This window comes from Nyctibius grandis, chromosome 1 (assembly GCF_013368605.1).
Source record: "Nyctibius grandis isolate bNycGra1 chromosome 1, bNycGra1.pri, whole genome shotgun sequence".
In the NCBI taxonomy this organism is placed as follows: Eukaryota; Metazoa; Chordata; class Aves; order Nyctibiiformes; family Nyctibiidae; genus Nyctibius; species Nyctibius grandis.
In genome coordinates, this window is record NC_090658.1 from 41995012 (window position 1) to 42017828 (window position 22817).

The following is a 22817-nucleotide window of genomic DNA, read 5'->3' on the forward strand; positions in this document are numbered from 1 at the left end:
GTGCGTTTGAGGGTTGTGAAAGTTGCTATGGCCCGAGCGGTGAGAAAAGGGCTCTGCTGAATACACGGTCGTGGGCCGAGTCAGTCCTCCCAAAACTGTGGTCTGGAAGGCGCAGAGTATCCCTTGGTGAAGCCTGTGCAGGGGAGGAGGGAGCGCTTTGGGAGGAGGCGTCTGTGTGATATGGTGGTTAGTGGTATGTCAGGGAGCTATTCAGAGTGACAATTTATTAATGTCTAAATTAGATTAACATATTAACATTTGTTATTTATAGGCAAAGGAGAGTAATGAGAGTAAATGGTGAATTAGCAGCTTTGCTCGAATGTAAATATCTGTTGGAGTAAGAGCATACACTGATTCTGATAACATGTCAGTAGAAAGTCAGGTCCATTAATCATCAGGGAAGGAAGGAAACCTGAGGCAATGTCTTACTAAAACCACTTTTACCTTTTACAGTGCAACATTCAAAAGCGGATCAAATTTGTGGGACATGGCACAAGGAAATAATTATGGGCAAAGCAGCAATGGGGTGGCTGATGAATCCCCAAACATGCTGGTGTACAGAAAGGTAAGCCTTAGTGTTTTTCAAAAGCTGAGAGAGGGACTTCAGGAACTGGTGAAGTCCTGGACTCTTTTGCCTAGCAAATGAGGCCGTTATTTTTGCTGTTTCTCTTCAACTTCATTAATAGATGCTGCTGCTGTGCTTTGCGTTGAATGGAGCAGTTTGATTTCAGAACATGATCACCTGCTGCTAATTTGGAATGTTTTGTGTCTGTTGCCATTTGTACTGCCTAGTGCAGTTTAAATGGCATGTGCAAAGTAGGTCTATATCCAGGGGACTACTAGTGACTCCTGTTTTGAGAAATGACTGGATCTGTTGTTGTAAATGGTAAAATATGCACACATTTCAACTTTGCATCATGCTCAGAAGCAGTTGGTTTTCATTTTGAAATACTTCATGTATTTCATTCGCTTTCTGCATTGACACATATGATATGTGATGGTGGTGATGTGCTGGAGATTGGAACATGTTTTGAATTCAAGTGTTCACTTGTAAAATCTATTTGTAAAATGAATTAATATATTTTAAAGCTAAATATTAACTGTATATTTTGTATTTTTGTCTCTGGGCAAAGATTTTCAGAGTGCAGGAAAAGTCAGAACCATTAACTTGTTTTATATGAGGGGAAAAACTGATTACTTATCTACAATTGCCACAACTTAAAAAAAGCAAACACACACACTCTAGGGATTCTCTCTGGGAAGGATTTCTAATGTAGTTATTCTAATAGCATCAATATACAAATTTCCGGACTATGAACTCCAGTAGTGGGGCTTATTTAGCCACTGTACTTTCATTTAAGTGACAGTAAATGCTTGGAATTTTGAGATGTCTCTATACATTTTTTTTTTTATAAAGCTTTAATTGTCAAAAAAGAATAACAAAATAAATTCTAATAATAATGGAGAAAAGAACTTTGCTGTCGCAAACTGAAATACGTAATTATGCAACTACTTGTTTATTCTTAAAACAGTGCTTTCTAACTTGTTTGTGGTTGTTTTTATCAGGTGGAAAAAAATCAATATTTTTACTTTGTTAGAGGCATTGACTTTTCTTTTTGCAAGTTAACTGTAGTAGAAAGCTTCTGATACATACTCAGTTTATTCTTTGAGGTGAACTGAGGCATCATCATTAACTGTGGTAAGTGTTCTTTTCCCAGAAATTAAAAAATGGTCTCAAATTGAAGTCTGATATATGTTTTTTTCTCTTCCTATTTTCAAATATGTTGCTGATTTCAGTTAGTTGGTCATATTTTCTATTTTGAAAAATTAGACTTTTTACATAAGTGAATGAATTTATGAACATAACCTTAGTTATCCATCTACGTAAGAATGTACATCTAGAAAAATACAGGGTTACCTTGCCATTAACACCACAAGTGTGTTTCAAAATGCAATCATATGCATGAGTTTATATGTGAAAATGTGCTGCATATATTAAAAGCAATATACCAACGCTTATATTGTTCTTTATAGGTTTTTGATCTTTCTAAACAGAATCTTTCCACATTTGTCATATACTTCCACGCTGAGAAAGAAGCCTTTACTCAGCTTATTTCGTACATAGAGGGGGAACGCAGAGAAACTGTTTCTCTTCTCCCGTGGTGACTTTGCCTGAGGAACTGATCAAGCTTGTGACCCATTATATTTATTATGACCTCGTGCCAAAACTTAACATTGTTTCCGAGCAAACTCCAGATTGAAAGGGAACTGCCAAGGCAAGTGACAAGAATCCTGGTGATGCAGGGGAAATGTGAAAATGGGGAGTGAGGATAGGACACAAAACCTCAGGTGTATGCTCAGCAGAATCAAAGCATCAAACACCTTTTCAGTTCTCTGTAAATCAGCGGTAATGGGATGATATCAGTTTGTGTCTTCCAGTGTAGCAGTGGTCCTTCCCTTCGTGTCAACTTATTTTTGTAGCGTGGTGAATCAAATGGATGATTTAAGACTGTTCATACTGGTGTTAGAGTACAGAGAGAAAACTAAGTAGTCCTTCCTTTGGCAGTACACAAGGAATAGGCAACAAAATAATAAGACAACTTTTTAAAAAGTCACCTGGCTTTTTCTGCAGTATGATGTAGCTGTAATCAAATGTGTTATAAATTCTGTGTCTAGAACATAAGAGGAGGATAGTTAGGTGGAAATCACTTCAGAATATATCATCTCTGAATATAATTCTTTAATAGCAACTAAATCACAGGATTCCTTGTAATTAATTTGAAAACACAATACTTCTCTGTCATTGTGTGGGAAATGAAAGCACTGTGCAGAGTGAACGAAGAACTAGATCCGCCAGCTTCATGAAGGACTCTTTTTTTGGCCAGCTGGAGAAGTATTAATAGTTGTTAGGAAAAAAATGTAAATGTGCTATTGGCTGGCTTCAGAAGGAAACTGAAGTCTTGTATTTTGAATAACATTGCTGAAATCCACAAATGTGGAAATGCTTTCTTCCAGTAGTTTATACAACATCACCACATGGAATAGCACACGTTTTGTGATATGTATACCTGCAAGGAATAGATGGGACATCTCTTACTACTTACGTTAACAAAGAGCTAAAATTTGGCCATGCTGAGTGAAGACGTTATTTTGTCTATAAACCATGATTTTGTAATCTGGTAATTCTGCTAGTCTGTCTAACTTTCAGATGCAATCTGAACTAAGCACATTCTAAACTATGTGGAGTTGCAGCCCTGGGTTTCCTAAATCCTGATTGTCGGGAGCATTTTACAGAAAATTCTTTACAGAATGAAGTCCTGGTGTTTACAAATTCAGTACTCTAAGGCTTGACTCATTATAGAATCATTATTGCACTTTAAGTAAATTACAAACTCTTGACAAAAAGGCTGGTTTTCTATTTTTTTTAAATGTATTTGGTTTGCGATTAGTTACTTACTTGAACAATCGAAGAAAGATGGATTATCAAATTGTAATCTAGAGTCATACAGAGTGTAGATAGCCTGTTATTCTCATAGTAGTTTATATTCATAGACCAAGAAGCGTTTCATTGCATTTTGCTTTCAGATATGAAATATTTTTTAAAATCAGTATAGGATAATTAAATATTCAATGCATACATAACTTAGAATTACTTATTTGAATCTGCGATGGAAAAGACAGCAGCACAGATAAATAGTTTCTTATATCATTTTTACACTGCCTTTTAAGATGTTCGTGTCAGTGTTTTTATGCCTTGGGGAATACTTTTTATTTTAATAGAATGTCAGCTGCATTATTCTTTTTGGCTATCAGCCTAATTATAAAGTAACGACATGTGACACATCGTTGGTATTGACATACCTTAGAAAAAGTCATGAATTTTTCTGCTAGTAGCCTGAAGCAAACATGAAAAATGTAAAACCCCTGCTTTCCCTTTCTCTCCAACAGAGTCCATTCCAGTCAGCAATTAAAGGAGGTAAGACACTAGAATCCATAGTATTTTAACATCACAAGTTGCTCATACAGAAATATCTGATTTCAGCAACACTAACTCACTGCTGCAAGCTAGGTCTTAAAGAAGAAACTTGATATGTAATATAAGGCCTGTATTGTGCAGCTTTTCCAAGTTTCAGAGCCTGACCTGCCTTTTTTTTTTTTTTTTTCAAATCTCATGCATGGCACAAATGATTAAAAGAATAAGAGTTGTCTTTGAGGAACTTCCATTTTAGACCTACTGTTGGTCCTGCTAAACCTTTGTTTGTCTTTCTGGTCTGTGCTTTGCTTACTTTTTTAGTCAAACATATGCTGCAAGGATTAGGAGTTCTAATTAGTAAGTTTAATGGTTATTGTATTGCTGTCTGAACTAGCTTCATTTGAGAGATGATAGCTTTGTTTTGTAGCAATAAGATTAGACTTGTCTGAATAGTAATATTCTTGTGACGGAGACTTTGATTCTCTACCTTCCTCACTGCCCCGAGTGTTAAGAGAGCTTTTGCCAAAGCTGATTAGAATTACTAACAGTTGGGGCTTTCAGTGCTGTAATGAAGATAATGAGGTGTTTGTTCTGTTCTTGTGACAATTGTTGAAGGTCACATATGTCAGTACTCATGTACAGCAAGTGCTGATTTTGTAATCTCAAGCTACTTCTTAGTTTACCGTGATCTGATATTCTTCATAGAAACTATGCCTCCAAAGCATGATACTTAGCAAATGTTGTTGTAAAGGAGCAATAGCCATGTGGTGACAACATTTGAGGAAATAATGACTGCCATCATCTAATAACGATTCTCCTCTCCTCTGCTTGTACCAGAGATGACTTCCAGTGTAGTGTGCAGATAATGCTGTGTTCTCATGTGGCTTTTATCAACTGCTTCCTTAAAAAAAAGTTGTTGGAAGAAAATGATATCACAGATAACCGTATTCCTTAGAGGCTGTGAGACTAAGGAAGGACATGGTAGGTGGGATTTTTCTAAGTGCTGTCGCTCATTTTGATAAGGGAAGAATTAGTCTGATACTATGCATTTCTGAATATGCCATCACAACCTGTGGAGGCATCTTGCTCCCAGTGTAAACTACTGAGTTTGTTATTGCATCAGAAATGCCAGGGGTACTCTAAGGTACTTGAGATAAGTATTTTTGTTTTTTGTTTTTTGTTTTTTTTTTTTAAATTAAATTGCAGTATACCTGTACATTATGCAGTTTCTTCTTCCAAGAAGAAGAGTGGTACTGTTGCGAATCTTGAATGCGAATCTTGGTTTTATTCCAATGCTCATCATTATAGAATTGATGGTGAAAGGTCCACATTTGTGGACCTCAGGAACTTCAGCTGTAGGAAGAACAGAATTTACCTCCTTATCTAGTATGACTGTGATGAGGATGTTGTCTCATAGTTCCGGAGTAGTTGGTTGATAGTGAAGTAAGCTATTACATAGGTAATATTTAGAGGGCAGGAACTTAATACTGAAAGATAGAACAGTTGCTAGATGCTGTCGACTGCCTTTCATGTGGTGAGACTGCATGTTTCCCTGTACACTCTCACCCTCATGTTTTGTATCTACCCCCTGTGCAGTGATTCACTTTGATGCTGTATCCTCTCCTGGAATGGTTATTGTTAGTACTAGGTGTAGCATGGATGTTTTGGCATCGTTTGTGATAAGTGCAGTATAAAGGATTTGATTGTCTTTATAACTATACAGAACCACTGAAATTGCCAAGGAAACCTGGTTAAATATATGTCTGTCTGAGTCTGCAGGATGCTAGATCTGCAAGAAGGACACCTGCCCTGTGTATTTGCTTTGGTGATTCCTGCTGGTATTTTCCATCCTTTCAGTTCTCCCCTTCCTTCCACTAGGTGTAGAAATGTATCAAGTGATATTGCAGTGAGAGGTTTACTGCTGGTTACTGTTCTGAGCTTGATGTGCCCTGATCACTGGCATTACTGTCAAATGCAAAAACCTCACAGAATTCTCTGCCACCATATTACTTCCTTTGTCCATCCCACACGTGCTGTCTGAAAACTGTATGTGCCTGTTTTGATTGTGCATTGTCATTTTCAGTTTCTCTGCTTCTTTCCTTTGAAGCAGTCTACATTTGTAGCTATGGAAACAATGATGCTATTGATAGTGACGTGCAATACGGAGTCAGAAAGTGTTTGTTTTAGAGTTTTCAGGTTTTTTTTCTTTTACTTCAGACTTACAACATGCTTTGTGGACTGCAGGAATTTTTAGAGTAACCTCTATCATATGATAACATTTGACAGATTCCCACCAAAGCCGATATGAACTATAATGAGGCCACATTAAAATACTTGCATGTAAATACAACTTATTAAATTGTGGCTATTTTCCCAATTCAGAAATCACAAACCAACTGAAGCATAGTTGTAATTTTTAGTATAGGAAGCACTACACCAGCTTCCAGGTAGGAAGTCAAGGAAGGGTACCAGGAGACCTGCATGGTTGAACAGGGAACTGCTGGGCAAACTCAAGTGGAAGAAGAGGGTGTACAGATCGTGGAAGGAGGGGCTGGCCACTTGGGAGGAATATAAGTCTGTTGTCAGAGGATGTAGGGAGGCAACTAGGAAAGCTAAGGCCTCCTTGGAATTAAACCTTGCAAGAGAGGTCAAGGACAACAGAAAGGGCTTCTTCAAATACATTGCAGGTAAAGCCAACACTAGAGGCAATGTAGGCCCACTGATGAATGAGGTGGGGGTCCTGGAGACAGAGGATAAAAAGAAGGCGGAGTTACTGAATGCCTTCTTTGCCTCTGTCTATACTGCTGGAGGCTGTCCTGAGGAGCCCCGGACCCCTGTGGCCCCAGAAGAAGTCAGGATAGAGGAGGAATCTGTCTTGGTTGATGAGGGCTGGGTCAGGGACCAATTAAGCAATCTGGACGTCCATAAATCCATGGGCCCTGATGGGATGCACCCGCGGGTGCTGAGGGAGCTGGCGGAAGTCATTGCTAGGCCACTCTCCATCATCTTTGCTAAGTCGTGGGCAACGGGAGAGGTGCCTGAGGACTGGAGGAAAGCGAATGTCACTCCAGTCTTCAAAAAGGGCAAGAAGGAGGACCCAGGTAACTATAGACCAGTCAGCCTCACCTCCATCCCCGGAAAGGTGATGGAGCAACTTGTTCTTGGTGCTGTCTCTAGGCACATCAAGGACAGGGGGATCATTAGGGGCACTCAGCATGGCTTCACCAACGGGAAGTCTTGCTCAACCAACTTGATAGCCTTTTATGAGGATGTTACCCGGTGGATAGATGATGGTAAAGCTGTGGATGTGGTCTATCTCGATTTCAGTAAAGCGTTTGACACGGTCTCCCACAGCATCCTCGCAGCTAAACTGAGGAAGTGTGGTCTGGATGATCGGGTAGTGAGGTGGATTGTGAACTGGCTGAAGGAAAGAAGCCAGAGAGTAGTGGTCAGTGGGACAGAGTCCAGTTGGAGGTCTGTGTCTAGCGGAGTCCCTCAAGGATCGGTTCTGGGACCAGTTCTATTCAATATATTCATTAATGACTTGGATGAGGGATTAGAGTGCGCTGTCAGCAAGTTCGCTGATGACACAAAACTGGGAGGAGTGGCTGATGTGCCAGAAGGCTGCGCAGCCATTCAGAGAGACCTGGACAGGCTGGAGAGTTGGGCGGGGAGAAACTTAATGAAATATAACAAGGGCAAGTGTAGAGTCCTGCATCTGGGCAAGAACAACCCCATGTACCAGTACAAGTTGGGGGCAGAGCTGTTGGAGAGCAGCGTAGGGGAAAGGGACCTGGGGGTCCTAGTGGACAGCAGGATGACCATGAGCCAGCAGTGTGCCCTTGTGGCCAAGAAGGCCAATGGCATCCTGGGGTGTATTAGAAGGGGTGTGGTCAGCAGGTCGAGAGAGGTTCTCCTCCCCCTCTACTCTGCCCTGGTGAGGCCGCATCTGGAGTATTGTGTCCAGTTCTGGGCCCCTCAGTTCAAGAAGGACAGGGAACTGCTAGAGAGAGTCCAGTGCAGAGCCACGAAGATGATTAAGGGAGTGGAACATCTCCCTTATGAGGAGAGGCTGAGGGAGCTGGGTCTCTTTAGCTTAGAGAAGAGGAGACTGAGGGGTGACCTCATTAATGTTTATAAATATGTAAAGGGCAAGTGTCAAGAGGATGGAGCCAGGCTCTTCTCAGTGACATCCCTTGACAGGACAAGGGGCAATGGGTGCAAGCTGGAACACAGGAGGTTCCACTTAAATATGAGGAAAAACTTCTTTACGGTGAGGGTGACCGAACACTGGAACAGGCTGCACAGAGAGGTTGTGGAGTCTCCTTCTCTGGAGACATTCAAAACCCGCCTGGACGCGTTCCTGTGTGATATGGTCTAGGCAATCCTGCTCCGGCAGGGGGATTGGACTAGATGATCTTTCGAGGTCCCTTCCAATCCCTAACATTCTGTGATTCTGTGATTCTGTGATTCTGTGATTCTTCAATTCAGTCTGTAAAAGCTGCTAAAAGAGAAGAAATTGAGCTTATGAAGTTCATCTGCAAATCTAAATCCCAGGTCAAGCCTAGAAAAAATAAAGTCTCCAGTAGAATATATGTAATTGTTTTTTACACGCTATAAAACATTTCAGACAAAGTGTTGGGGAAAGGTAAAGACTGAAGATATATAATTGCAGTGTGTGAACAATAGCTGGTTTTCAACTATATCTCTAAAAAAATAAAGCTTTTACAAAAGAGACGCATATAATTATTTTCTGTGTTACAGATGGGGAAACTGAGGCATGAAAGTGACATGTCAGAGCAATGGAAAAGCTAAAAATCCTTTTTTTTTTTTTTGATAAAATAGAGCAAACTCTTTTCTACAGAAGAAGGAGCCATTAGGACTGAGCTTGAAAAATACTGCCTGGAATGGCGTCCATTATGTCTGTCTTTTTTTTTTTTTTTTAACAGAAACAGATTGCAGTAGTAGGGGGAAGTTGGAAATATAAGAGGATACCTTTTTTCGACTTTGATCAAGGCAGGAAAAATCTGGATTTTAATAGTGGTATTATGAACCTTACAAAAATGAGTAAGGGAATATGGGATTAGTAGGAGGAGGAGATTGACCACTTTAGGAAAACATCTTCATATGAAACTTTGACATGATGGTGCAGTGAAGAAAAAGTACCTGTGCGATTTTCCATGGTGAAGGGATCAGACGAGAATTCTGTGTTTGGTCTTGATTGCCACCAGCTATAAAAAAAAAGTTGGGAGATAAAAAGGTTGAGCCTAGTTATTAAAGTAAGTGTTAGTTATAAGAGTAACTGAAATAGATATAGCAGGAATGAGGTTGGCTGGGAAGCCACAAGGGACATTAGTCCTTGGAGCTGAACTGTCTGAGAAGCAGAGTTGGGAACTGTAGCTTCATCTGGAGAGTGAGATAAGCCTGGAGTTAGTGCAGGAGAGCGGGCTGGCCAAGAAACAAAGCTGTAGGAACAGGTATAGGAGCATCTCATAAAGCCATTGTAACTGTCAGTGAAGCTCTTACTAGATAACATACAGACTTCTTAACTGACAGGGATGGGAGCTTGGCATTTGGACTCTTTAGCCTCCTAAAATTTGGGGCCTAGTTTGTGCTCGTGTGTGTATATCTATGTTTGAAAGCTTCCTTCGTCAGATGCTGCTGCGGATCTCTCTCAACTTGTTTGTAATGCTCTGTGTATCTCTGAGAAGACAGCTTTATGGGCTGAGTTTCAGAAGCTGCTTTCTCTGTGAAGGTGGTCAGGGCATCAAAAGCCAGAGACATCACTCTTGCTTTTTCTTACTGTTGTTACCTGCTCTTCCTTCAAATATACTTCTGGCTAAAAGTTTATTGCTGATGAATAGGAACTGGAGAGATGCCACCGTAATGTAGATTTTATCCATATTTTTCCAATGAAGATGCCTATTTTTCAAGATTTTTATTGTGCTCTTTCTTCTCAATTGAGGACATCTTTGATAGCCATTAAATGAAATTTGAAATGTATTAGATCCAAACTGTCATTCAGATGAGAAATCCTTTTGAGGAGGTCTGTAAGAATTTACCGTGTTGTATTCATATCAAAGACGTGCTGGTTTAATTCTGAAAAACCTTAAGCAAGAGCTGAATAGACCCCAAGGACCATCCAGATAGAAGTTTATCCATCACAGTGAAATCATCATTCTCCTGGCCTTCTTGTACCGATTTTACCGAAACTAGGTAAAATGGGAATTTTGAAGCTCTGTTAACTCTTCTGCATCACTTCTGCTGGAGTTTTGAGTTTGCTTTCTTCTTCCTTTGGCCTGTGCTGAATCCTGTTTGACTAACACAGTGTGAAGTTCTAGGGAGGAAGGATTGTGCCACAGAGGAAGGAATAGCAAGCACAGAGGATCTCTTCACAATGCAGTTCAGATGTACAAGGATTATGTAGCTGAAAGTGAAAATTGCTCCCTGGAACACCAAAGGATTTTTTTTTTTTTTTTTTTTTTTTCTGTTCCAGTTATTCTTGATGACGTAGATGCTTGTATAATGTGAGCGTACGTGTATGTACATGCATATGCACATATGACATTTCAGTAGTCTAATCTATCAAACAGATTGGCAGTTGTGAATATCCTCTCAGCAGTGCAGAGTCCTGGTGCCATGGGACAAGCAGTGGCAGTGGGGTGGGTCTGCTTTCATGATAGATTCTGTGGGGTCAGGAATCTTAGTGGCATTTCACTTTTGTGGCCATTATGTTTTTATGGCCTTTCTTCATTGTTGATTAAATAACAATCCACTGTAAAAAAAGAAAATAAACATACAGCCCCCATGGAATTTATTTTGGAAGGAATATTATGCCAGCCAGGCCCACTTTTATTGTAATCTGATTATTGATTCATAATTGATCATAATTGAATAAACATGAAGAGAAAGCTTCTATTACAGGGCATTTAAATATATAACAGTTTTTGACAATATCTCATGTATATGATATACCACTATTGTACTTTGTCTTCCACATTGTAAAAATGAATTGCACCAAAGTATTTCGAATAGCTGTTATTTAAAAGCGCCCTAAATTCTGGTGGAAAACCACGGTTTTTCTGATCTACTTTTATAGCAGGATGAGTAAGCAGTTTACTGAATGCCTTTTGAAAGAAAGACATATTAGTACCTCTTAACACCTACACTTCTCTGAACTACACACTGTAAGAGGTATTTATCTTCTGTGAGCTAGATTCTGCCCTCAGATGTAGATTCACGGCATCTCTTTATATCAGCAGGAGCCATGCAATTACATTTGATACAGAATCAATATCAACAAGAAGAATGACAAACCTTAATAATAAACCCTCAAAATTACACAGACTTGAGGCAGGTGTTTTGTGATGAGAATTCACGTTATGTTGTGCACTTTTGTCGGTATGGATCAGAAAATATGGAACATTTCATGGCTGTACCACAAAATTCCTGATGTTGGCGTGTTTAGTGCTGCAGGCATTTAAGTGTCATCTGAAGAATAAGTTCAAAATTGTAAAACAGGAAGGCTTCTTAGTAGCAAATGGAAAACTTAGTGTATGAATAATGCTATCATACGGGGCTATACTAAGATTACTGTATGGCTTGAGTAGTTTATTTTGGCTGTGTCATCTGTAAAATAGGTGGTCTGCAGTATAATTAAACTCATCTTGGTGAAATTCTGTGAAGATCAACTGTTTACTTTGTACAGAGTACCTTAAATTTATCAAAGTACTACATTAGATGGTAAAATACTATGGTCATATGAATGCAGTTTTAGACAATGAGAGTACTTTATAAACAAGAGTTCCACCCAGCTGCTCACAGTATTACTAGCTTTCAAATGTCTCGTTTTTTTTAAGAGTTACTAAGCAACCACAAATCTCATTCAAGTCACTAGGAGCTAAAGGTTTTTAGTACCTTTTCATAAATCATATCTATTACTCTGTGGAATCATCACACTACCTGAATGAAATATTTAGATTCTGGCCTCTGTGGTCTGGCGGGAACAGCAGTGTCCATCAGAGAAGAGCCGCCATACTAATGCCCGGTATAGCCAGTGCATTGGTTTGGTTTCCAAGAGAGAGGAGAAATACCTTTGGCTTGTTTAAAACAGGGATAAATGATATAGTGCTTTATCTGTGCTCATTGCTTAAAAACCTGTAGGACGAGAATAGTATCTCTGCTACAGGAAAATCTTTTCAAAGTTTAAGCAACTATTCTGTTCTACAGACAGTTGTGTCCTGAAGCACTTAGGTTCATTTATAGTGGAAAAAAGTAGTTCTGATCTTGCTTTCTCTACCATCAGCTCCACTTCTATAGCATTACTTTTGGATGTTGAAGTTCATGTTCAGCTGTTTACTAAACACACTGTCTGTTCTTATATTGAGGTAGTGTTTGTATCTCATTTTGAGGTACATTCAGAAGAAAAGTGTGTGGACATGTTCTGTTTATATAGTTGTGTCTGTATTTATCTCTGTTGATGTATCTGTAGCTGTCATGCCATTAACCTTTTAACAGAAACTTTGGTACATATTTGGACAGGCAGGCCATAGCCAATGCTATTGTCTCTGGGATTCTTTTGGTTTACGTCTTTTTTCTGTCTAAAAATTGAGGGGTAACTTTGATTCCAGGACACTGGACTTGACAATCCTTTCTAGTTCTGTATTCCATTGTTTATGAGCTCTCACTTCAAGCTGCGGAAAATAAGACATATTGTACAGCTATAAACATGTAACTGTGGGTTGCCTCTGAAGGTTCTACCTTTCCTTCCAACTCACAGATATCTGTTATTTAAATGAGGACAAACACAGATGCTGAGATGTCAGTTTATGTTGTCTGGAAGGATGTTAGCACAGGACTTTGACTTGCCATCCTTTTTTTTTTTTTTTTTTTTTTTTTTTTATAATGTGTTTAAGAGCTATACTTCTTGCTTTCCCTTCACACAGGAATTCTACCTTTTGTGTCCTGTGAAATAGTTTCTTTAAGCAGATCATTTTATGGGGCTTATTCTTGGTCACTCTTGGCAATATTAAAGGACATGGAGTAGGTTCAAGGACAAAACACTGCATGTGTGGCACTGAAAGAAAAATATTTAGCATCACATCATTCTGTCACTTGGAATGTGTTTGTCTTCATGTGAGCTGTGCCACCAAGTGGTACTATTCGATCTGTCTGGCAAATATGGCAAGGTAAGCAGGGCTGAACGAGACCACCAGGATTGTGCGGGTGCTTCTGGAAATGGTGCCACTGCTTCGCTAGGTGGGACTCTTCCCCTGGGGTAGAGAGCAAACATCCCGCAGGGACGCTGAGAGGGATCCTCTTGAGGAAGGAATGAATACTGGTCTCATAGACAGTGTCTTCCATGCTAGGTGTTGATGTTGGTGTCCTGGTCGAATTGTTAAGTCTTTTGTTGGTGATTTTAATTCATTGATGCTTGTTCTTCAGTTTCCAGGGTGAGAAGCCTCTACTGTCATCATGTGTTCATCGGCCAGTCTAAACACTGCTGTTTGTTGTCTGCACTCCTGTTACATACAGGAGGCTACTGGACTTAGCATTCTGTTGGCAAACCGAAAAGATAATTTCTGTGAATAAAATTTAAAATCTATAAGTATAAAGCAAGAGCTGGCGAAGTCATTTGGGGAGACTAGTCAGAAGAGGCTGACTATGTGGCCCTAAGTGCAGAGTAACTGCTGTTCTCACTTGGGTTATTAAGGTTAATTCCTTAAAAAGTAGTACCATGTGGTTGCTGTGTCAGTGCAATGCTACAGAAGTTCTTACGCGTTGGTGTCCTGCTGGTAGCATGCTAGAGGTGTGAATTCCACCTTTTTTCCACTGGAATAGTGGACTTGGCAGTGTTAGGTTTACGGTTGGACTTGGTAATCTTAAAGGTCTTTTTGAACCTAAATGGTTCTATGATTCTGTGTAGGCTATATTGTAGAATGAATTAGATGAAACCTTGTGTTTTGTTTATATTTTCTATTTCCCCTTCAAAGCAAGTAAATGTCATGATGACTTTTGAATCAATTGCCCTTCTACAAGCTAAATAAGTTTTCATAATTGACATATCAATTGTAACATTAACTGTTAATGCAGTGAATGACTTCTGACAAGTGAGAATAAATGAGATAATAGTCATTAGCCAGCATAACACCTTTTTCCTGAAGGAAGAGATGGGTGGTGTCTTGAGGATATAATCTGCATTAGAACATAGTGGAAAAGCAGTGGCAGATAGCACATTATACTGAAATGCAATAGTAGCCATACTTTTTGCTAATGGTAGGATGATTTGTGATGAGTGGTCTGTTATATCACTCTTCTAATCTGTCAGATCTCAGCTGATTGCCTCCCTTTAAGACTGAATGTGATCATGCAGAGAGAGACTCTGAGTGTGAGAGAAGGAACATTAAGTCTAGGTTGTGCTGCTGAATGGTTTTGAATAAATCACTCCATATCAAGCAAGCTGAAAGGCATACAGGCACTTTGTATTTAACTCCTTAGGATGCAGGTAAGTACGAGATAGGTATTATTTTAAATAGTATGTGAAACAGCATTTATCTTATAAATAAACAACCCCTCTCCACTTCTCTGAGTGGGAGCATTGGAACCGCAGAAACTCTTCATTTGTGCAGTGCTGTAAAAACTGTAAATTCCTCATGGCTGGAGAATTCTTGTAATATTACCAGAATGTGGTTTGCTTAAGAGCAAAGAGAGTATCTGTCAAGGTTTAAAGCTGGGCTGGCTATTAAATGGATGGCAGACGCTCTCTATTAACCCTTCCTTCCCCCCAGAAGGGGAAGGAAAAGAGAAAAGGGAGAGAGACTTATGGGTTGGAAAGTTAAAACAGTTTTAATAAATGATAACAATGAAAAAGAGTGTAATAATAATAATAGAAATAATTAAATATATACAAATTTATACAAAGATTGAGCTCCCCTGATGACGATCATGTCACCACCAGCACTGCAGGGCAGGCTCTGGGAAGTCCTGAACTGGACTCAGTGGTAGGTGGGAACTGGATTCAGGAACACATGGATTGGGATCGAAGGTGGGAGAAGAACATACAGAATCCTCTTTGGACACTGGTCGTAGAAGAAGAGAGTGCGACCGTTGTGATCCCTCAGCTTTAAACTGAGAATGACGTGTATGGGATGGAATACTTCGTTGGTCAATTTTGGGTCACATGTCCTGTCTGCTCCTCCCTATAGGTGCGACTCTTTTACAGCCTGTCACTTGTGGACCATAAGAAACTTAGAAGTGACCGTGGTTTCTATAGGAATAAGTATAAGCAAGAGCCTTTCTGCATGCCATTCATGCCGTTACCTCAGTGATAACTATAAACTTTGAGCGTTATCAATCCTACAAGCGGACACTGTCTGAAAAACATGTAGTTAGCTTCAGAAAGTGCAGTTACTTAGAAGAAACTTAACTGAAAGGAAAAATCACTGAAAGGAAAATTGGTTCTGTTCTAGTCCAAACCAGGACAGTACCTAAAATCAAGTATTGCGTTTAGAAAACTGAGCAGTGGGAACACGGATGTGAATCATAGTTCTGTTGTCCTGTTTGACAAATGGTAGTAATTTTTTGCCTCTGTTTCCCATTTGTAATTTGGAGATAACTCATATGGATTATGAAAAGACACTGAGGATAATATTAATTATATTTTTGGACAGTGTATAGTATAGTAATGGCAGTATTGCAATAACAAATATTGCTATGTTTTTCTGATACACCTTTTTTCTAGTTGCTTTTCACAATTCCACTGTAACTCATTATGGACCTAACCTTTGACTTTCTGACTAGCAGATCTTGTTTTCCTTTTGAGTGAGGTTTCATCAGCCTGGGGAACTTTGACTCCCAGTGGAGTGTTAAGTGGAGACACAGTGGCTAAATCTCCACATGGTTTGCTGGTAGTATACTTTCTAGTGTGATTACTTCTGTTTCTTTACCTGCTTCGAATTCTCCTATGAGTGATGACAGAGGGAAAGGAGATGTACATGACCTACAGTACAGGCCCATCTGTGAAGACCAGATGGCATCCGTAACAATTTTTCCAATGATTTGGTTATTTTCCTTTCCATTTCCTGTAAATTGTCTAGGGGAAACTCGTGCTGAAACAAGCAAGAGTAGTGGAAGAGCTGACCTTTACTGACAGAATGGCATTTTGTGCTTTCTAAACACTGCAGCCTAATCTCACTTCTGTAAGGCCTATAAATGCTGTGTTTGAAATAGTATGTAATTCTATGGAATCCAAATACAGGGGTTTTTTTGTGTCACTAAAAGAGCAGAGGATATCTGTAACTAAGGCGGTGTGTGGGAGCCATGTTTGTGAGATTTTGCTTTCCAGCAATTTTAAATCAGTCAGAACACTGAATTAAGTATTGTGGCAAGTGTCACTAAAGTGACATTAATCCGCACTATATTTTCCCCAAGCTTTAATTTTTGTAACAGATACTGTAGTTATAACTCGCAACAATACATCCTAACATTTACTATGCTGAAGCAGAAAGTCCAGTCTTTCAATTGCATTCATATGGATAGCGTGAGTTTAATATTAAATAGTAGTAATTTGAATGAACATATGCAGCTTTGTACACAGTATTCCTGTGGAACATGAGTAGACCTGCAAAAAAACTGCTTATTTGTTTCTTTTGCTTAGCAGTCATGTGTTTTGTTTTTTTTTTTTTCACTAAGGCTGATATTATTGGCATCTGTGCTATCACCAGCAGAATGTAGTTCCCCAAACTGTATATGTGTACCCATGTTTGCAGCTGATATTCTAGCTATGACTAAGTTTTTCTGTCCAGCTAAATAGTTTCTTGCTTTTGTGTTTTGCCTTTGAGCAGAGGAAGATAATCATGTAGAGGAAAGACTATGCTATTAAAAGTACATGTTCTCTATAGAGCTGCATCAGCAAGTTTGGGCATTTAATAACCATTATTACTTAGCCAGGTAATTTTTTCATGTAATGCTGAAGAGATTCAAATATATTCACATTTTTGACAAGTATTACTTCTGAACTAGCAACTCCCATTTGTCCCCTCTTAAAACTGTACAACATTTCTTTTTGGAAGCCTCTCTTCATTTACCTCTTCATTTACCTTCATTTGGAAGCCTCTCTTCTACTAACAGAACTGTATGCTTTGGAATGATGAGCTTTGCTAATGGTATAAAATATTTTCCTCACTTTGGATTAGTGTCCAGTTTCTTTTCCACTTTTCATATACTTTTATCAAACAACATTAGAAGCATCTTAGTATGTCACTTCTAAAATCCATGGTACTAAACCAAATTACTTGTGAAACACATCTTTGCCTCTCAGAAGCTGTGAGATTTTTCTGTTATAAATGGCAACTCTGGAGTCATAACACTAGAATCAATATCACTTTAAATTGTTTTGTTAGAATGTGGCTGTCTGCTAATGAGGTTGAGTCATGGTCCTAGACAGTGCATGATTTTAAGTCTGATGCAATGTTGGGTTTTGTGCTGTTTCTGGCTGTGTCCAAGAGAGGCATATGATAAATTACAGTTTGAGACTGACCAAGCTTTTCCTTCTGCAATCATGAAAACTTTTTATGAGCCATCATGCATTTATTCTTACATCTTTCATTCCATTTTCACTGCTTCAGGTCAGTATGGAAATCTAATAAAAACCTTTTATTAGCATAATTTTATTGCACTGAAATTTTAGCCAAGTTCCCTGGGCAAGGAACCAAACTAAACACCTCATGCAGTTATGTGGACTAAAGAAAGGCACCTTATATGCAGAGCCAAGATTTTTTTCTTTGTCAAATTAAAGTATTAGCAATCTAATCGGAGTTGTTATTTGTCCAGTTAGAATACTCCACACAGATAGACACTCACATGTATATCCCTAATTATCCAATTATAGCTAATTCCAGATATTAGTGTAGTTAAAACTGATGCATAAGCTGTTTAATATCTATTTCTTTCTCTGGTGTTAGGCTCAACTCTTCTAGCCTCCTTAGGGTCCTAGGGTCAATAGTGCTAAGTTATCTTCTAGAAGGATGGTGAAGGATGACATCTGCATCCTGACGGAAAGAGTGCGATGTTGATACTGAGTATTTCTTCCTTGTTGCTCTTGGATCTGCATGTATTTATTGTTTTGTGTTTGCCAACACAGTTGTATTGCTCTTTCTTCATTGCTCTCCAAGTCCCATTTTATATCTGAGTTTTACTGTATATGGTATGTTTTACCCAGCTCCCAAGGTTGCATTCCTTTACCAGGAATTTGACAATATATGATTTGTATTTTTAGCCCTGGAGCCCAGGTATCATCCTGTGCTGGTACTGTCAAAAGTCTCTGCTGTCGTCTGCTGCTTGACATTTTGGGGGCTTCTGTTACAGACCCCTATCTTTCTTCAACAGCCTTCAAGCTTCTTTAACATAAATAATATTTTATTAGCACAACCTTGTCATCCCCTTGTATTAGGGTAATTGAATTGTTCACTGAACAAAACCAATGATCCATTAGAAAATCTGTGTATCTACAGATACATATAGATAAGTTTTGGTAATTACTTGCTGTAATTTTGCTGGTATGTTACCAAAATTACCTTATAACAGTTTTCACAGTAAAAGACAAATTAGTCTGCTTGTAGATATGAAGGACTTTATTTAAAGCTTCTGATTTTTGCCTTTTCTAAAGTAATGAGAGAGCCACAAGATTTGTCTTATAAATCTTACATAGTCTACAATCTGCAGACCACAATGTACAAGTAAAACAGAGGTAAATATGACAGGTCAGATCTGCTGAAGAAGAAATTCTGTCCATGGCTGTGATCCAAAAATAGTCACTTGTACAGACTGAGACCATTGGTGAGTGTAATCTAAGAGGCCCCATTAAAAACCATGACCTTTAGCAAACAAGTGATTATTACCCCCATCTTCCACTCAAGTCTTATAACTGATGCCTGACTTTGCAGCAGTTTGAGCTTTGCAGTCATCTTAAATGAATGCAGGTGAAAGACCCTATTAAATAAAAAGCAGAAGCAGAATGATTTTGGACATAATTTGAACATCTTCTTGGATTAATGACTTTTACAGTATTAATCAGAGGCCCTGAAAATCACAGTTGTTGATGCCCAGAATAGTTGAAGCATCTCAGCTGATAGTGTTGATACTCTTGAATAGTGATATACATGAAAGGCAGTTTATTTGCTCATAACTTTTCTTGTGTTTCCAAGTGCAGTCTGTCATCACTGACTATTTTTTTAAAAGGCTAAGAATTCCAATTCCATTGTGAGAGTGCAAAAATATATGGTTTTTTATATTGATTAAGCAATATTGCTGTGAAAGCTACAACTCAGTAAATCAGCTAACAATTGCAAGTGGTATCTATAGAAGCTCTGTTGGAACCAAATATCTTCTTAACCACTGCAACCAACAACTTTGGTTTGTTACTTTTAGGCAATAGAAATGGAAATTCTAAACAAGAACAACTCTCTCAGTTTATTTTAATATTAATCTGCAAGGGCCTTTTTTGGTTTTGGTAGTCCATATTTTTTCATATCTTACCAAGTGCTTACCAGACTTTGTAGTTCAGATGAACACAGTCTTTGATTGTCTGTGCTTCACTAAGAAGGCAAGAGAAAAAATGCTTTTTATCTTACAGCCTGACAAATTGTTTTTTTTCTAGAGTACTGTTGGATCTTACAGCTTAAAAGTGGTATGGTAGTGTCCCAGATCTATTTCCATTCACTGTTCCTCAAACGGAATTTGCAGTTTCTGAATTTTGTCTTTTTTGGAGTCTTTTTGAAAGGAAGGAGACTTTTTTTAAAACACACAAAGGTAAGGAGAATGTTTGATACATTACTTCATGACTAACTTCAACCATACTTCCTCAAAGGAGGCATGTTTATTTTCTTTCACCTTTGAAGTACTTTGAATTCCAGTTTTAAAATTGATTGCAATATTATATGAAGTTTTGAAATAGTTTCTATTGCTTTAGTACATGCTTTTTAAAATGTTTTTATTTTAGAGAAGCTATGTGGGTGATTGAAAACTTTTTTTTTTGCTTTGAAATACGTGCTCAAATGTGGTTCTCATCAGTGCAGGTGTCCTCAAAAAATGATGTGATTTTTGCAAGCACTAATCTGGTGGATGAATTGATGGATTTCCATGTGCAGGCTAGAGCGCATCAAACAGCATGAAAAACTTTATTTGGCAATACTATCATATTATTTTATTATGTGAAATTATCTTGCTGGAGAAGAACATGCTTAGGGAAATATATTACCAAAAGAGCTTTGGCTTTTGTTATGCAGATTTAAGGGATCGAATATATGAACTGGTTGTTATTCTTATTTGCGGTTGCCGTAAAGATCTTGACTGTTGTTCTGTTTGGGAGGCTCTTAAGTTTCTAAAGTATATTCTTTCTCATATGACTCTGTATAACTATTTGCAATCACCATTTTGATTCTTGTTCATCGTAAGCCTTGAAATGTTGTAAATATTACCTGTAGGTACTTGTCAGAAAAAGCATTCCTGTAATTCTGTAGGTGACTGATGACTGTAATACACAGGCCAGTGTATGCTCAAAAGAGATCTACTATTCAAGAGTATCCCTGTTGCAGAATAAAATCAAAAACTTTGTATTTAAATAATGGCAGCTCAAAAGTACAAGATCCTGATACACAGAAGTGAAGTCTTAAAACTGAAAATGTTTTGGCACTATATGGATAGGGAGTATTCTGAACTACAGTTAGTAGAAAATAATAAAACATTTTTCTGACTGCATAGCCATGACTATCTGAAGTTTGGCAAATACGAGTAATGTTGTATAGGTCAGAGTGAGTTAGATGATCTTTAAAGGTCCCTTCCAACCCAAACCCTTCTAGTATTCTATGAAGTCATCTGAAGGTGTTGTCTATTTTGGTTTTTGGGGTTTTTTTTTGTTAACAAGGCTGGTTCTCCAAGTCTTAGCAGGAGACAGACTTTAGAGAGTTGCAGAGAATTTATGATGCCAAAATGGTAAGGCAGATCCATTCATTAGTAAGAGTACATGGCTACGTATTTTTAGAATCTTCCTGTAGTTCAGTGAAGGCAAACTGTATGTAATTTATCTTTGATACAACAGCTAGCAGATGCAATTTAAAGTGATGCTGAGTTGACTTTTAGCATGGTCTGTTTTTTATCTCCTCTTGCACTGCAGAATGTTAGGCTTAGGAGCAAAACACATAGGGCAAGGTTTTCTGGTTGAAGAATGCAGGCCTTAAGCTGGTGGGTACAACAGCTAACAGTGTGGAGTCAGAGATTCATTAGTTTCCTTCCAAGAAACTGAGTGCACTAAAGGCAGATTTTTTTGTTTTGGTCTAAGAAAATATGAAGCTGTTCATGACTTCTAGTTTTTGGTGTTTTTTTGGGGGAGAGTTGTTTGTTTCCCCCTGGAAACTGCCTAGCTATAATAAAATATCTTCCTTTTTTTCCAACTATTAATTGTCTGTGTTTTGTAAATGTCCTGGTTTGGCCTAAACTAAATGATATAAATTTTACTCTGAATCAGTATTTTCAAATTGACTTTTTAAAGGAATTTTGATAAATTGTGCTTTGTATATTGTATATAAAACCAATTTTGTTGATACTGATTTTCATTAATGCTGCTTTGCATGTAGCAGCATTTGTCATTTGATGACTTCCTTGCAGGTGTACTCATTGACATTAAATTAGTGGTTCATACCATTGTAATTTGTCAGTATACCAATCTTAGGCTGTGCTGTACTTATATTTAACTACCTGCTTTACCACTGATAAGTATCTATTGGCTCAACTGCTTACCTGCACATTACTTTGTTGATCTCTCTTCTTATCTTGCATCTTGTACTCTTGTATTTGAGTCAATTTATTCCAAGGATGCAGAGTACTTTTCACGTCATTTAAACACACAGCAGGAAGATTATCCAGATGATAGTTTTATCATCGATTTTTATAAAAGTCTGTGAGGTACATGATTAAAATCTAGCTGCAGATAAAGAGATGCATTTGAAGAGATGAGCTTTATATTTAGAGGGACAATAAACAGTTTTTATCCTCTGTTTCTGAAAACATCTCTGGGTAGGTTTTTTTTTTCTCTTTTTAAAGCAGCGAATGATTCTGAGAATTCTTTTTGGGTACTCTTTTGGGGATTTGAGAGAATGGTTAAGTTTTCTAGGTTTGTAGGCCCTTACTATGTAGTTTATTTTGTGACATGTCAAGAAGAGGTTAAAACCCAGGCCCTTCTGAAATTAGAAGTTTCTCTTTATAGCGCTTTACCTTTACATTCAAATTTCAGAGGGCTTATGTGGGCTCTCAGCCTTTGATTAACTATACAGTAGTTCTCATGTACTTTCAGTGTTGTGCAACTCCATATGTAGCATTCTCTCACTCATAACATCATTTCTTCAAAAGTTTTTCTGTTTCATTGTAACTTGTCAAACTGATTTACACTTTCTTTGGTCATCCAACAATTATTTGACATGGCAAAACTGAATGACTTCCTCAAAAGCAGCTGAAAATTAATGGAAATGGAGAGCTGTTGATATCTATGTGAGGTAGGGGGTACATTGCTGGAGGACTAATGGTATCATTTTGCAAACTTGGAAACCGTTCTTCAGCAAACATGTCTGCCTCACACCATGAGGCAAGAGGAAGATAAAATGCTTTTTAATTAGGTGATTTAATTTGCAGGCACAGAGATAACTTACAACTCCAATTTTTGTGATGATACAGAAAAAGTTTTGTTATTAAAAGCTACTGCTAAGTTTCTGGGAAGTGACTAAATTTTTGTCTTCTTATCGCCTTCCTGTGAAATGTAAGGTCTGTAAGACCTTTGGTGTCTTGGGGTGTCTTA

At 38.2% G+C, this 22817-nt stretch overlaps 1 protein-coding gene across 7 annotated transcripts in view; it reads left to right on the plus strand.

Moving 5' to 3' along the window:
- Positions 1-472: 472 nt before the first annotated feature.
- RGS7 (regulator of G protein signaling 7) overlaps positions 473-22817 on the plus strand; it is a 266477-nt gene continuing 244132 nt past the window's right edge. For 6 of the 7 annotated variants that reach the window (XM_068418846.1, XM_068418925.1, XM_068419056.1 and 3 more), the window contains exon 1: positions 488-565. In XM_068418846.1, coding sequence (XP_068274947.1) covers positions 488-565 — 78 coding nt within the window. Of the gene's footprint in view, positions 566-22817 lie in introns of all 7 variants that reach the window. The other variant, XM_068418768.1, reaches the window with a different exon arrangement.